At 44.5% G+C, this 14,646-nt stretch overlaps 3 protein-coding genes across 3 annotated transcripts; 1 reads left to right on the top strand and 2 right to left on the bottom strand.

The window, feature by feature from the left end:
* Positions 1-9,153: 9,153 nt before the first annotated feature.
* PtA15_4A10 (uncharacterized protein) lies at positions 9,154-10,216 on the bottom strand (the record flags this gene model as incomplete). The annotated part of the gene is made up of 8 exons (XM_053167960.1): positions 9,154-9,168; positions 9,255-9,284; positions 9,350-9,443; positions 9,514-9,616; positions 9,689-9,796; positions 9,870-9,947; positions 10,014-10,072; positions 10,149-10,216. The coding sequence occupies 8 exons, from the start codon at positions 10,214-10,216 to the stop codon at positions 9,154-9,156; spliced, it is 555 nt and encodes a 184-aa protein (XP_053019117.1).
* Positions 10,217-10,878: 662 nt separating this feature from the next.
* PtA15_4A9 (uncharacterized protein) lies at positions 10,879-11,538 on the top strand (the record flags this gene model as incomplete). Its single annotated transcript, XM_053168827.1, has 5 exons — positions 10,879-10,888; positions 10,957-11,160; positions 11,243-11,302; positions 11,391-11,431; positions 11,521-11,538. The coding sequence occupies 5 exons, from the start codon at positions 10,879-10,881 to the stop codon at positions 11,536-11,538; spliced, it is 333 nt and encodes a 110-aa protein (XP_053019116.1).
* Positions 11,539-12,010: 472 nt separating this feature from the next.
* Positions 12,011-14,283, bottom strand: PtA15_4A8 (uncharacterized protein; the record flags this gene model as incomplete). The annotated part of the gene is made up of 5 exons (XM_053168816.1): positions 12,011-12,392; positions 12,468-13,816; positions 13,908-13,990; positions 14,072-14,182; positions 14,265-14,283. The coding sequence occupies 5 exons, from the start codon at positions 14,281-14,283 to the stop codon at positions 12,011-12,013; spliced, it is 1,944 nt and encodes a 647-aa protein (XP_053019115.1).
* Between the last annotated feature and the right edge of the window lie 363 nt (positions 14,284-14,646).

Raw genomic sequence — 14,646 nt, 5'->3', positions numbered from 1 at the left:
TAGCTGGTGGGCTGCACACAAGTGGTGTCAGAAGATATTAAATACAGGCAGAAAGTGGGGTGAGAAATGAAAGATGATGTCATACTAATGCAGGGAGTGCATAAACAAAGCGGGGACATGTCAATACAGAGGTACTTCATGCAAGGGGTGTATGAGTGGTGTCAGACTAATGCAAGGAGTGCAGAAATGAAGCGGGGACATGTCAAATACAGAAGAAATGGGGTTGGTCCCCTGCATATGCAGTGGAGATAAGAGGGATAGAAAAGAGTATGTGTTTGTCTGGGGCTGAGTATGCGTATACCTGGGAAAGTTGACTTGAGGGTTGTGACAGGTTGATGACTGGGGCTGGCCGTGTCCATGGGGGTCCAAGAGGGTGTGACTTCCAATCCAGCGGGGTTCCAGTGGTGACTAGGGGTAAAATTGGCCGTAGAATCCATTTCTGAGGTCCATTTGGTGGTATCTTGAGGCCTAGGATGAGTAAATATATGTATGAGGAAAAACGTTTGATTTTTCACTTTTCCGTCTACCACATCCTCCCCCAACTTATTGTCTGTCCCCAGACAATTCCACCGGAAAAGTGCCGTATCTTGACTTTTGGGCAGTTGAGGCTTGAGTTTTACCGGGTGAAATGATGAATCCTTGGGAAATGGGCTTTTTGGATGTCTTCTGGGTGTGGTGACTAAAAGGCGTAGCGGGGTGAAATTGGATCAAAAAAATTGATGTTTGTCAATTTTATGATTTTTCTTAATGGGGAAATTTTTGACGGTTCTGGGAGTCGGAGTGCTGCGCGCAGTCCGCAGCTGCGCAGTCGCGCAGTTCCACAGTTGTTGACGTCGAGTTGCTGTAGCTGCTGCCGCAGTCGCGTGAGCGCTCTGGTAGGGTGCGCGCGCCTTGAGCCGCGAGGTTCGGTCATCAAGTGTTGATCGGGGACCCGTTGGTCCGGTCCAAGTGCTTAAGTTCGGTCGGGCCTTAGGGCCGGGTGTTCTGCGCTCGCGCCCGCCCGTGTGTGTGTCTGGGCTCGCCCTGGGGTATGTATATCGCCCATACCCCCTGAGGGCTATGGGTATACGGTATATGTACCTTCAACTTCCGCCGCCTTCTCAATCTCACCGACCTCGACCGTTCTAAATCCTCAATTGTCTGTGAATCCTGGTAAGCATTCCCTCCCTCAACTTGTGGAGGCCGAACAATCGTTCGTCTTCAAGCGCCGTGTTAACGAGCTACATATCCGTCCGTCACAATGTAGACCTGCAGCTGTCAGATCTCGCCTCGCCGCCACCCGCGCTGTCGTTTGAGCTGGCCGCCTTTGAGCTTGCCCCGCAACTTGTTCAATTCGGCCCAATCTGAGGTCGGTCCTCGTACGATGTCGTTCGCCGTGGGTTCCTTCTGGAAGGTGCTGGGTGTTTGTGTGGGACCGGCCAAGTAAGTGGTTTCCTTGAGAGACTGGGAAGTTATAAGAGAGGCCTCTTCCCAGATACTCTCCACTCCTCACTCGCTCCTCATCCCACCAGTACCCTACTTGCCTCGTGCTAACTAAAAGTTTGATTCTTTGTTATGTCTCATTGTCCACTCTATAGAACCTACTACAAATTCCATGTTGTCTGGTTTCTAATCTTCTTGTATTCGTTGGAATCACGCCCAGCTCAACGCCATCGATCGATCCGCGGATTCAAAAGCCTGTCGTGCTCGTCGTGTCCGTACCAAGCTCCGGATACTAATCAATCCGTCCGCCGTCGATCAGGATAAACAAGGTGAGTTTCTTCCTTGCTTTTTGCTCCATCCGGTCTTCTGTTCGGATATCTGATCCGTAGCTGCCATTGGGTACTGATTGGCTCGATCCCTTCTAACAATCCGCTGATTTGCGGGCCCGTCGTGCTCGCCGCCAACGCCCAGATACCAACCAGCGCCCGGATAGTGACCAGCGCTTTCGTGATCGATCCGACTGATGCCGAGCAAGTAAACTTGGTAAGTCGTTTCTTTTTGATCCGTTATGTATAAGCCCCCCTGGTTGGTTCGGATATCCGGTCCGGTAGCCGTTGGGTACTGGGAACGCTCCCCTGGCCCCGTCAAAGTTCAAAACCGCACCCCATCCAAGATTGTTTTTAGATATTGTATGAAAAAATTGAAAATGGCCCCAAAATGAAATGAAAGCCCCCCTCCCCCAACTTAGCAGGTTGTCCTCAACCTCAAAGAAAGTGATGTTTGAGTAAGTCAAAAAAAAGGAAATGAAAAGGAGTGTGAGTTTTGAAGGAGTGGATTGAGTTGGAATTGTAAGTAGATTGATCTGAATGGTGGAGAATCATGATAAAATAGAAAAAGAATAAAGGGAGGAGGGCAAAAAAAAGGAATAAATAAAGAAGTGAGTTCCTCCCCCAACTTAAAAAAATGACTGATATGATGGTCTTTTTGCTTGTTTGGACAGTTTAGTCTCATGTCTAGGAGGTAGAGATTTTTGTGAAATTCTTAGTGAGGGGATAAGTAAGATTTTTGATAGTGATGGAGGGAGGACGGTAATGAAAGAGTAAGTCGTGAAAGAATGTGGGCTCCTCCCCCAACTTGAAAGATTTAAGCTCCAGGATTTTGATAGGTTAGAGCTGATATCTTGTTTTGATAATTTTAGAAAAGAAAAAGAGAAAAATGGTAAATTGTTAACCAATTCCAACAAGGAGCTGTGGGCAGTTGAATGCTTCCTGAGGTTGTCCAAAGCGATCCGGTGGAATCTTGAGAGTTGGTTGAAAAATGAGCTTCTTTAGTAGGTAAAATAAGAGAAGAAATTCATTGTTTTGTGATTTGGGTTGAGATAGGTTGTTAATAGATCTGTCCAATTCTTGTTTTGGTTTTAATTTCTTCCTTGAAAAAGTTGGTTTTGAGGTGATATCCGGAGGAACTGGAGCCGGCGGAGTCTTGAATATTTCTTCAGCAGATGGACAAAGCGGATTCAGATTGACTGAAATTTGTGAGTTTGTTGGTTCAAGATTGGTAGGATGATTATCTGAGTTGCATAGACTGATGATGTTGTCTTCCTTTGCTTCAGGGGCTGTATCTGCGGTCCCTGGGCCTTGAGGTAAAGGTTTATTAAAGAATTCTTCATGTTGATCCAAGTGAGGTTTGAAAAGGTGCTTGTTGAAAATCTTGCTTTGAATTTTGTGAATATGTTCAATCCAACTGATTTCAGGGGAGCAAGGAAATTGTGGATCTTGCTGAGTTGTTTCTGTAAGATGGGAATCTTCAATTTTTGACTTATAGTTGTTGTTGAGTTGATGTGGCTGATGATCCAAGGTTTTGATTTTCTGAACAGATTGATCTGAGATTTCTTCCTGATTTACGCTGATAGCCGTATTCACACCGTCGGAGTCAAATTCTAGTATCTCAATGACAGTGTGTTTAAGCTCCATGACGGTATCCATGAAGTATGCCGTTGATGGTTTCTGGTTCGTTGCCATATCTGGTAGCTGGATTGTTGAAGCTGTTGTTTCAAAAACTGATTCCTGAGAGTAAGTCTGTGTTTCTGTTTCTGTAAGTTCTGACGTAGGTTTCGTAACATCTGTTATTGGTTCCACCATATCTGTCACAGGATGTGTGATTTCCATTGCCGGTTCCGGGACGTGTTTGAGTGGTTTTTCTGAGAATTCGAGTGGATAGTTGTAATCAGGAGATAAATTTAAGCCCAGAGCGTTTTCTTGTTTTTGGAGTTCAGTAAGCTTTTTCTGCAGATGTTGGATTTGTTTCCGGCAAACTTCCTCTATCCGTATAACCTCCGTTTCCGTAGCAGCAACCAGGTGATTCCATTCAATAACTTCATATTTCCCACTTTTCCCTTTTTGAAGCTGGCCGCTGTTGAATAAGGTGTGGTTGATGTTTTCCTGACTTTCTCTTGAAAAGGAACTTAAGAATAAAACACTGGCTTCTTCTTTCTTCCAAACCTGGTAGGATTCCATCATGTAATCAAGTATTGCGTTGAATTTTCCGAGATATCTTCTGTAAGTCTGGTAGTTTAAGATTCCTTGTTGGGCCTGTTGTCCTGCTACCTTGAATAGATCCTTCTTGGTGTACAAAACTGACGCATCAAATTCTCCCCAGGTGTCAATCATTGCCGTACGCAGGGTATCCCAGTCGCATTCTTCGTAACCGTCCATATCCTCAATTTGGCACTTCAGTTCCTCCGTTTGTATGAATCGTCCAATCTGAAGAGCTCTTTGAAATTTTGTTGAACCAAACCAATCTGCTGCCTGTTCGTATTTCCGTAAGAAGGTGAAAAATTGATTCCCATCATAGAATAGTTCATCGTCATCAATAAATCCTGGTGGATAATCTGATTGTTGGTAGGCAGGCTGATATTGTTGTTGTTGTTGAGGCCAATAATATGATGGTTGTTGATAGATAGGGTAGTGCTGCTGAACCGGAATCCAAGGATGTGGTGGCTGAGCAGGTTGTTGTTGTTGTTTCATTTTTTTCTGGTGAAGTGCTTTGTTTTGGTTGAGTTTCATCTAAGTCAGGTAAGTCCCCTTCAGTGGGATATCTGAATCAATTATCTGATCTTGTTTTGCTTTCTTTCTTTGTTTGAGCCAACATTGTAGTTTTCATATTCCTAATCATGGCCGGAGTCCCCGTAAAAGGTCTTTTCCTCGAAGTGGTTCTTGAATTAATCGTATCTTCAAAATCTGGTACGCCAAACGCTATATTCATGTCGATTCTTGTTGATCTCGTAGTTTCATATTATGATGATCCGCTGCTAACTGTTACTGTGCTCTGAAAAAGAAACAATAATATCTGGTCTCTGGTCTCTTTACCAGGGCAAATTGGGGGTTTTTCTTTTAATATTTAAAATAACTTTACCGTGCTGGGAAACTTCTTCTAACAGTATCTGCTTATCCAAATTCTTCAGGTCTTACTCTTGCCCTTCTTGAGGTCTTATAAGCAGCTGCTTCCTTTGAATGATTCCGGAGTTCTCTTCTACCAGGTTCCTAGTTATCCAAATTCTTCAGGTCTTACTCTTGCCCTTCTTAAGGTTTTATAACTGGCTGATTTCTTCAAGAGTCTCTTTTCAGATCCGGTGGTTACACGTTTCTTTTCAGAGGTTTGTAATTGGTTCCTTGGATGGTTCGTAATTAATTGACTAGTTGTCCAACAGAATAACTGAATATGCCGTTGAGTGTTATAGATTTGTTGAAAAATTTGATTCCTTTCGCCGCTCGAAGTTGAGATCTGTAGAAGATGGTATTTCTGGCTTTCTTGGTCGAAATCAATTATCCGTTGTCAATCGAACAAAGTTATCCTATCACGTTGGGGACTCCCTTGTAAGACTCAAAAGTGGTTGTGAAACCCTTTTGCTGAATGGAGAAGGGGATGATGGAGGTGCAAAACTCTGCCCTTCTATACTATCAGATAACAAGACCCACCAAGCTAAGCTTGGCAAGTTTTAATCAAGTGATAGGTCTGGTCTAGTTCCAGATGAAGTTGTTTGATGACAGGTATGTGAGAGTTGAGAGGATTTATGATGATGGAAACGGTGAAAGTTGACTTGATGATTCCGGTGGGGTTTGAACACAGGTCCTTGAGCGGGTGATATAAAAAGTTGAGAAGAGTGTCTAGACTGAGAAGGGTATATGTCTCAGTCAGGAGTTGAACCAGGAACCAGGTAACTTGTGACAGGCACGTGATATGTTAAGCAAGAGATATGAGAGATATGAGAGTGAGCTCAGTGGTTATTTGCAAAGTAAGGGCTGTTATGAGGTGTTATAAGGGTATTTATAAGGGTAAAGGTAAAGCTATGGGTGGTATGTAAATAACTGGGGAATACTGAGCTGAGGGAAAAACAACTGGGGGAGAGAGCTCCTTATATAGACAAATGTGAGGGATTTTAGCTACAAGGGGGACCCTGGATGAGGGATTTTAGCTGGTGGGCTGCACACAAGTGGTGTCAGAAGATATTAAATACAGGCAGAAAGTGGGGTGAGAAATGAAAGATGATGTCATACTAATGCAGGGAGTGCATAAACAAAGCGGGGAAATGTCAATACAGAGGTACTTCATGCAAGGGGTGCATGAGTGGTGTCAGACTAATGCAAGGAGTGCAGAAATGAAGCGGGGACATGTCAAATACAGAAGAAATGGGGTTGGTCCCCTGCATATGCAGTGGAGATAAGAGGGATAGAAAAGAGTATGTGTTTGTCTGGGGCTGAGTATGCGTATACCTGGGAAAGGTGACTTGAGGGTTGTGACAGGTTGATGACTGGGGCTGGCCGTGTCCATGGGGGTCCAAGAGGGTGTGACTTCCAATCCAGCGGGGTTCCAGTGACGCTTCCAGTGGTGACTAGGGTAAAATTGGCCGTAGAATCCATTTCTGAGGTCCATTTGGTGGTATCTTGAGGCCTAGGATGAGTAAATATATGTATGAGGAAAAACGTTTGATTTTTCACTTTTCTGTCTACCACACCGTCTACTACAACGCTTAGCGTAGCATTAGCGGAATTGTGCCGTCTCTGCGCTCACGCTAAGTGCACAAGGTGCGCAGCTAATTTAGCTGTTAGCGTAGCGTTAGCGCAGATTTGAGCAATTGCGCTAACACTACACACAGAGGGCGCCAAAGAGTGCGCGCTACAGCGCTTTTAGCGGAAAAAAGGCCTTTTTTTTAGAGTTGTATGCTTCTACTCCATACACCCACAAGCTGGCCCATATCATGTACCATCTGATGTAGTCCAGTCCCTGTCTCAGTTGTTTTCTCTTTCACTTCACTGAATGATCATTATACATTGACTCAATGCTCCTGGACTATGTCCTTGACATCTTGTCATCTCTCACTTAGTCTTCATGTCACCCAAGTTCCCCTCAACACTAACAACGCACTAACACTATTCAAAATTGGCGGGCACTTTTTGCCGCTACGCTCAGGGTGTAAATGGGCCGGGCCGACCCAAAACCGACCTGAGACCCGTCGGGTTTGGGCACATTCTTGAAGAAAATGACATGACCCAAACGCAACCCAACCCGACTTGTAAAATTTTGGGTTGGGTTCGGGCAGCCTATTTCCCAATCGGGTCAGCCTGCGACCCGGCTATGACACCTCCAACGGTCAAGTTGGGGGCTTTTGGCACCTATGAGGTTGGGTCAACCCAAGACCCAAACCAACCCAACCTGGACCCAACCCAAAATAGTATGACATCGGGTTGGGTTTGGGCAGCATATTCTAAAATCTGCCCCGACCCGCGCTAAAATTTGGATTGGGTTCAGGCGCTTTGGTGGTCAACCCAGTAGTCAAATCAATTTTTCAGTTCTTGAATCTCACCAGCGCTCACATCAAGACTTACAGCTCTGGACCTCAAGTTTCAATCATCAAGACTCAAGAAATCAATTACCCATTCTCACTCTCAGCTTCCTCCCCATTCTGCTCTCTCCCCCCATCTTTTCTTCCCTTCCTCTCTCAAGACTCCTATTTTATTTTCTTGGTCCTAGCACAGTTTGTACTGTGGGTTTATTTGATTGATTTTAATTCCTCCCCTCCCTTCCTCTCTCCTTTCTGGCTTCTGTTTATTTTCCTCCTTCCTCTGTTCAGGTTTTCTTCCTTCTTTTTGTGGTTGTTCTTCATTACCTTGTTGTTTGATGTCTGGTTTCTTTTTCCCGCTTCTTTTGAGTTTTGCTGGCTTTGTCTTCTTTTCTGTCCCTGTGATTGTTGTGTGTGCTAGCATGGCACGCAAGGATATGATGAAATGCATGTGACATGTTGTCTCCCCGAGCCCAAGTTCACTGAACTTGAAGGAGGGGAGCGGCATGGCATTCTGATCCGCCATTGAATCTTATTGATCTGGAGAATCAAGAGTTCAAGTCCTAAAAATCCTTCCCCCTTTGACAAATCACTCAAATCACCTCAGTAACCTCAACAAAACCGCCGCCAAGAATCCAACCCTTGGCAAACTCTCAAAACCACCCCACCACAAGCTATCACTCAAATCCCTACGACTTTTTTCCAGACCATCCGTGAGGGCAGTCACATCAAAACCTTTTCCCTCCCAGTGCTGCCGCCAGCCTAGCACCAAGCGGAGCTCCATAGTGCTGTTTTTCAACCCAAACCCAACCCGTTTACACCCTGACGCTAAGCTAACGCGTAGCGCTGAATAGTGTAGTGTAGTGTAGCAGCGGCCCACTGTTGATACACACCTGTGTACGGCTTTTTGGCTCCTGCGCGCCAAAAACCAATGGCGTACACACTTGTGTACTACAGCTTTTTGGTGTGCATGTAGTAAAAATTTGGTGTGCATTTGGCACAACCCAAAAGAAAAAGAAAAGAGAAAAATAGAGTTAGAACTCTATTCCAACTTCCCTTCCAAGAGGGGGATTGGAGTTCTGACTCACAAGAAGCTTCAAGACCCACATTCAAAATTTTAGACGGGCCAAGGCGGTGTAAGCAACCTCCTGGGAGCCATAATCCTAATTCTAGTGAGTTGTGAATGTCAGGCCGCAATTAATTACACATTGTATTAGAAACTGCACGCCTTTGGGTTTTTTCAAGGTAGAAGGTAGAAAAAAGCATATATGATTGTTTTAGGTTCAATGTTGAGAATATATAAGAAACACATACAAAAAAAGTTTCAGCATAATTTGCTATGTTTACAACTGTTGTTATATATATATTTCAGCATGGCAATGTGCACTCATTGCCTTCTTTTTCTGGGTGGTGTCTGGTCTAGGCTACTGCAATCTGCAATCTGCAGGTCATCCTGCCCCGTTCTTTTTGCTTGCATTTGATTGTGCTTTTGGACATCACCACCTATGTGAATTTCACCAAATTTGTGGTGAACTCAGCAGCACATGCATTCCCACCTGCACTATTGCCAAGTGGACATTCTTTCAACACATGCCCATATAAACCACCACAGTTTCACATTGTGCCACCACACTGTTGGGATCACACCATTTTCTTGTGCCACTATTGGTATTTTCACTGCCAAATTTCCATCCCTCCCTCACTGCCACAAATACCACATCACCTTAAAACAACAATACAATTAACTTAATTAATCAAATGTGATCTTGTAAATGTTTTTACCAATAACAACATTAAAATAAGCAATTTCCCAAGATATATTTCTAATGCAACCCAATTCCAAGGCATTTAAGCTTTCAAGAAAAGGCTTGGAGATCAGTTCATTCAAGGAATCAGCCTTGGAAGGGCTTCCTTGATTCAGCAAGCACCAAGCAATTGAAACATGAAACTTTGGATTTTCATAGTATGTGGCCTGGCAAAACCTCTCAAGAACCTTGTCAATGGGTGCCAGCAGATCGCATAACTAAACAAAACAAAATTAATGAATATTTCTCTAATTTTTGTGATAACTTTTAACTATTGGCTTACCAATGAATGTCCTTTCCCAACCTCCAAAGCCAGAAATCCTCTTGTGCATTCATCATTGACTAAAGCTGAAAAGTTGGAAAAATTCATTTCAAACCTTGGATGAAAATCAAGTGTCACTATTGAGGTTTACATTAGTTTTGGTTTATTTAACAAAAAAAACTTACAATTTGGTTCCCCTAACACTTTTTTTCAAATCCTCTATGAACTCATCCCTCTCATTGGTCTTTAGAAATGCTGGACGTGAGAGTGATAGATGGAGAGAAGAATCTGTTTAAAGTGCCCTATTTTAATCATACAAACTCTTACTTAGATATGACAATAATGAACAAATGTATTTACCTTTCATGTTTCCTTCTGTTAATAGATGCCAGGCCTTTGACGTGTCTTCCTGAGCTAGCTTTGCCACTATTTTATTGAGGAGTTCAATGGTTTTGGTCTGGAATTTAACTTTATCATGCACACCTCATCAATTTATATTCATCAATTGATCAGAGTAATATTAAGTTTTATCCAAACATACATGAAATGTAGATGTGTGTTGGCCAATCACCATCAACATGTGGCCTGGCACGTTTCCGTCCCTGATGTGAAGATGATTCTACTCACAGATGGCAGTAATTTCAGTCAAGAAATGAGTGCCAACAAGGTCACCTTTTCAACTTACGATTGTTTGAAGACTCTGAAGTTTTTGAAGAGGTAAATGAAGGGGGTGGGAGTTTTCTCCTGAAGAAATATTTTTCCCTATGAGATTGACTGCTTTTCCCATTTGAAGGGTTATGATTTCAATTATGGGACTAACCTGCGTTTTATTTCACTGGAGCTCCCAGCAGTGACTGAATTTTCTTGCATGTTGGGCAGTGTATTCATTTTGAACTAAAAGTGAAAAAATTGTTGGAATTTGACTTAAAAGTGAGGACTGTTTGGACAGACAAGGTGCTTACATGTGATGCTTTTTTGAGGTTTAGTTGGTTCAAACAGCTGTGGTTCCAAAGGGAGGGTTGTTCATCAACTTCCCCATGTTATAGCAAGAGTTGAAATTCAATTGGTCTGAGGTCACCTGTGGCTTACCCTAGTTAATTAGACCACAAGCCCAGAGCACTGAAAAGCCAACATCATGCTACCAGCAGATTTGAAATCCAAGGAATGTTTCCACTAGTGTGACAAGCTCACATCAGATAACCAGGTTTCTGCAGGAAAATTTAAAGTGGTCAACTAGTTGTCCAAGTATTTTTGTTCATTCTTGAGCTAGTTTTGTGGTAACCAAACATTGTTTTGATTGCCCATGCCTATCACTCCTTTGAAGATAGAAAAAATGTCTGATTGATTGTGTTCTGTGACTGGTGAATTTCTCAGAGTGGTGAGGGTTACAGCGAGAGGCTTGTGAGGCTCAACACGCAAAAACTGCCGGAGGCGTTCTCGGACAGACCTGCAACCAAACCTCTCTCCAACCTCATCGATACCCGCCCGGCTATCAGCAGCGCAACATCGAGCTCAACGCCAGTTATTCTACGTGAAAGTTCTACTCAGTCATGTCCAAGCGTAAGCATTTCCGAACCTTGCAATCAACTTACCCTCTCCCGACTAACTCATCAGACTGTCACCGAAAGATCATCCGGACTTGATTCAATGTCGAAAACAGCCTGGGATCGCGATCGCGCGCATGTGCGAGAAATGTGATGGAAAGTGTCCGATTTGCGATTCGTACGTCCGACCGCAAACCTTGGTTAGGATATGCGATGAGTGCAATTTTGGCACATACGGTGGAAGATGTATCATCTGCGGTAGCCCTGGTATAAGTGATGCTTACTATTGTTCGTCTGCGATTTTACTCTCATCAGAATCCATAACCTCTCGCTTGCCGCTACACGTTATGCTGACGGGCTTTTTTGACAGGTACCGAGTGCACAAGGTTGGAAAAGGATAGGGACGGGTGTCCCAAGATCGTCAATCTTGGTTTGTTCTGCGTTGTTCACTTGTTTTTCCTTCACTTTCCCTTGTCATCGGCTCTAAGCAGAATGTCTCGTTTGAACTTTTCATATAGGCGCTAGTCGGACGGACCTGTTCTACGAGAGGAAACGATTGGTAGGTTCATTCGAATCTCTATCTCCACAGCGCGTTGGGCACTGACTTTCGTTTGCTCGCATTTTAACGTCCTTCACATGAGCCAATAGGGATTTCAAAAAGGATAGATTCAATACTCTCTTTTTTGAGCCCATTTGATAAAAAACCCGTCTCATGGACTCGGATATTTGTTTACCTGTAAACACGGGCAAACCACAATGTATTGCAGTCATTACAACAATTGGCAGCTACTTTACTTTGCAATATCTTGCTTTCAAACCTTTCTCCAATAAGATCAGAGGTTCCTTTGATGCGCCCTCTTTCCCTGTTTGATTTCCAACATGTTGCTCAATCACAACGAGGTTGCAACATTTTGTAATTCAACTTCACGTATGCAACTTCCAGGAATTCAAGCAACCAATATATTCAACTCAGGCAAACAATTACAATCAGTTCTTCAAAGATGTTTTCTCAAGGAACTTGTGTCAATACCTGAAACATGGACAAAATGGACTTGCTGGTTGTTTTGGTTGCATTGATGGTAACACAAAACAAAAGAAAACGGGAATTTGACAGAAGAGTAGCACACGATTGAAATGGCTAAAAGGTCCTGGCAACGGCCTTAGTACCATGAAAGAAATCAGCAAAACTATAAGCTTGGTCTTCTACAACCGGTTCAGTCGTTTGATTGACATTATTGGCATCTTCCATTGTGATTTCGTCTTCCTCGATCACGTTGGTTTTCGACTTGGCAAGCTTCTTACGCTCCTTACGAGCCTGTTTGGCGATCAATTTGTTTTCCCCAATCGGCGCAGAGATGCCCATGCGCTCCAGCTGACTTGCCTTAGTAGTCCCACTACTGCTGGCCGCTGCTGACGTTGTTGTGGCGAAGTTGACCTGCTTCGATTTTTTCTTGGGTGCTAGTGAAACGACCTCTGGCGCTGAGATCTCTTGACTTCGCTTTACCGGCCTTTCGTCATGCCTGGGAGAAAAATAGATCTGTCTGAGTATCGAGTAGAGGACCCAGGAGCTATACTATTGAGAAATATACACTTACATTTCAATGTCGTCAGCCGACTCTCCTAGTAACTTCAATTCACCACTACCCGCGTTCTCTGGATTCGAACAAGTCATACGAACGGCGGGCCGAATAACGTTATCCGTAGGTTCCGCTTGGCCAAGAACATCCCGATCAGCATCGGCAAAGAGTGCGTCCAGATTGAATTCAGCCCCCAATTCATTGAGTATCGTAGAAGTACCGAGATCGTTAGTGTTAGTTGATGTTTTCGACTTTTCTTCACCCTTGGGTAATGGTGGAGGGACGGTATAATACGGTATCCGACCGGTATTCCAGTCTTGAAGGATGGCTTTGGCACAACCTTGTAGGTCAGGTATTCCACCTTTCTTGACGCGACCCCGACTGCGGGAGACTTGGATCAAAAACTCTTTCAGCTTTTCATCTTCGGATTGCCCAGGATATGTGAATGCCGGGATGTTGTAGAGCAACATCAGATGCTCGGTCTTGCACCGATTAAGTATCACACCCACCGGGGCGAGTGGGTCGAGGATCTGTTCGATTTTGACCGCGTTTCTGAGGACATGTGCAGCCGCAGTCTCGGAATTTGTCGTGTCGATCGAAAGTACCACACCCGGACAGTCGAGCACCTTGAGACCTTTTTCAAGCACGATTTCCTGGACCTCCTTTGTGAATCCAGGTGTTGGGGCGACGCCGCATACCCGGCTTCGCTTGAGAGTGTTGATAAGTGATGATTTGCCTACGTTAGGGAAACCGATGATACCGACGGTGATCGACGCAAGAGATTTGACGCCTTTTACGGTGGATGAAGGCTGACTGGGGTCAACGACTGTCGACCGTCTTGCGTAGTTTTTTAAAAGTTGCATCAAGGGCTGGATCGAACAAGCGTTGGCGGAGGATGAATTCTCTCGGCCAGAAGCCTGAGACCCCCTGGAAGAAAGGTTATTCCGCTGAGACTGCGTTGAGCTTTTGAAAGGCAAAGTGGGCCAAGAGCGTCGGAGATAAGCCAGCCAACTGTCGACGTTCTGTTTGGGTACTAGATCGACCTTGTTCAAAACCAACAGGACCTTCTTGCCCTGCTGTACGGCATCTCGCTCCAGCTGAAGACTACGGGTACCTAGTGGATCACGAGCATCTAAGACTTCGATCAGGACGTCCGATAAGGCCAGGACTTTCTGTAGTGATTTTGCGTGTGCTCTGATTGAGGAGGTGGTAAGAGCGGGGTCATCGGGAAGGTCTTGATCCTGTTCGTCGAGCGGTTGATCCAAGTCCATCGAAGGATCATTATCCATGAGTTCTGCTAGAGCGGCTGCGCTGGCAGCAGCACTGGTAGAGGCATTCTGTCGCTGGGCTTGCTTTTCTTCGGCGTGCTTTGGTAATCAATGGATTGTGAATGTCAGAAATTAGATTTTTTTTGTGGATTTTGAAGTGGGAGGATGAGGTGTGAAGCTGGGAAGCTACCTGTAGTTTGGCTTGTTGCTGTTCTGCCAGTAATTGATCTTTGAAAGGAAACAAGGCAGGGATTCCGATATCTTTCTTGACTCCTGTGCAAGGATGATGAGAACACCGCGCGAATTGAGGAATCAGACTAGGTTCGGTTCTTAGCGCGTTGATTGAGACTCAACTAGATTTCCAGGTGACATCCTTCTTCGAGTTTTTCTTAGCTTTCTTGTGTGCTTCTTTAACTTTGTGTTTGATTTTCTCTTTCATCCTAGTCGTCGATCTCTTTGAAGTTTCTGTGTCCAGTTGGGTTAGAGTCAGTCAGTCACAGCTTGTCGGTTCCCAGAACATATAATTTATGTATTTGTTTACACGCACTTTTCCTGATCTTTGGCATTTCGTCTGGGGTGCTGGTTCCTGCTGGCTTGGCTTGGCGGCCACTCCAGACGAGAAATCCGGCATGTTGCTCGTCTGTGTAGAAGCATACCTATCACTGATATGCTCCAACTGGGACAGGCTAACCCTAACTCCCCTTCTGAATATTGCATAGGCAGATCCTCCGGTTCGGATATCCTGTATCCCGCACTTCCATGTATGCATCCTGCCCCTGCCGCACAATCCGCCATCAACCACGTCGAAACGAACCCAGTAACTACGGTAAGCCAGCCCCTTTCCTCACAGCTTGTTCCTGACGCTGTGAACTTACCGGTGTTTGCTCATTTATTCAAGCACTCCTGCATCTGCCTCCACCCATCAAATC

This window comes from Puccinia triticina, chromosome 4A, assembly GCF_026914185.1.
Source record: "Puccinia triticina chromosome 4A, complete sequence".
NCBI lineage: Eukaryota > Fungi > Basidiomycota > Pucciniomycetes > Pucciniales > Pucciniaceae > Puccinia > Puccinia triticina.
The sequence above is the reverse complement of the archived record's forward strand: the minus strand, read 5'-3'. Positions and strand labels throughout refer to the sequence as shown.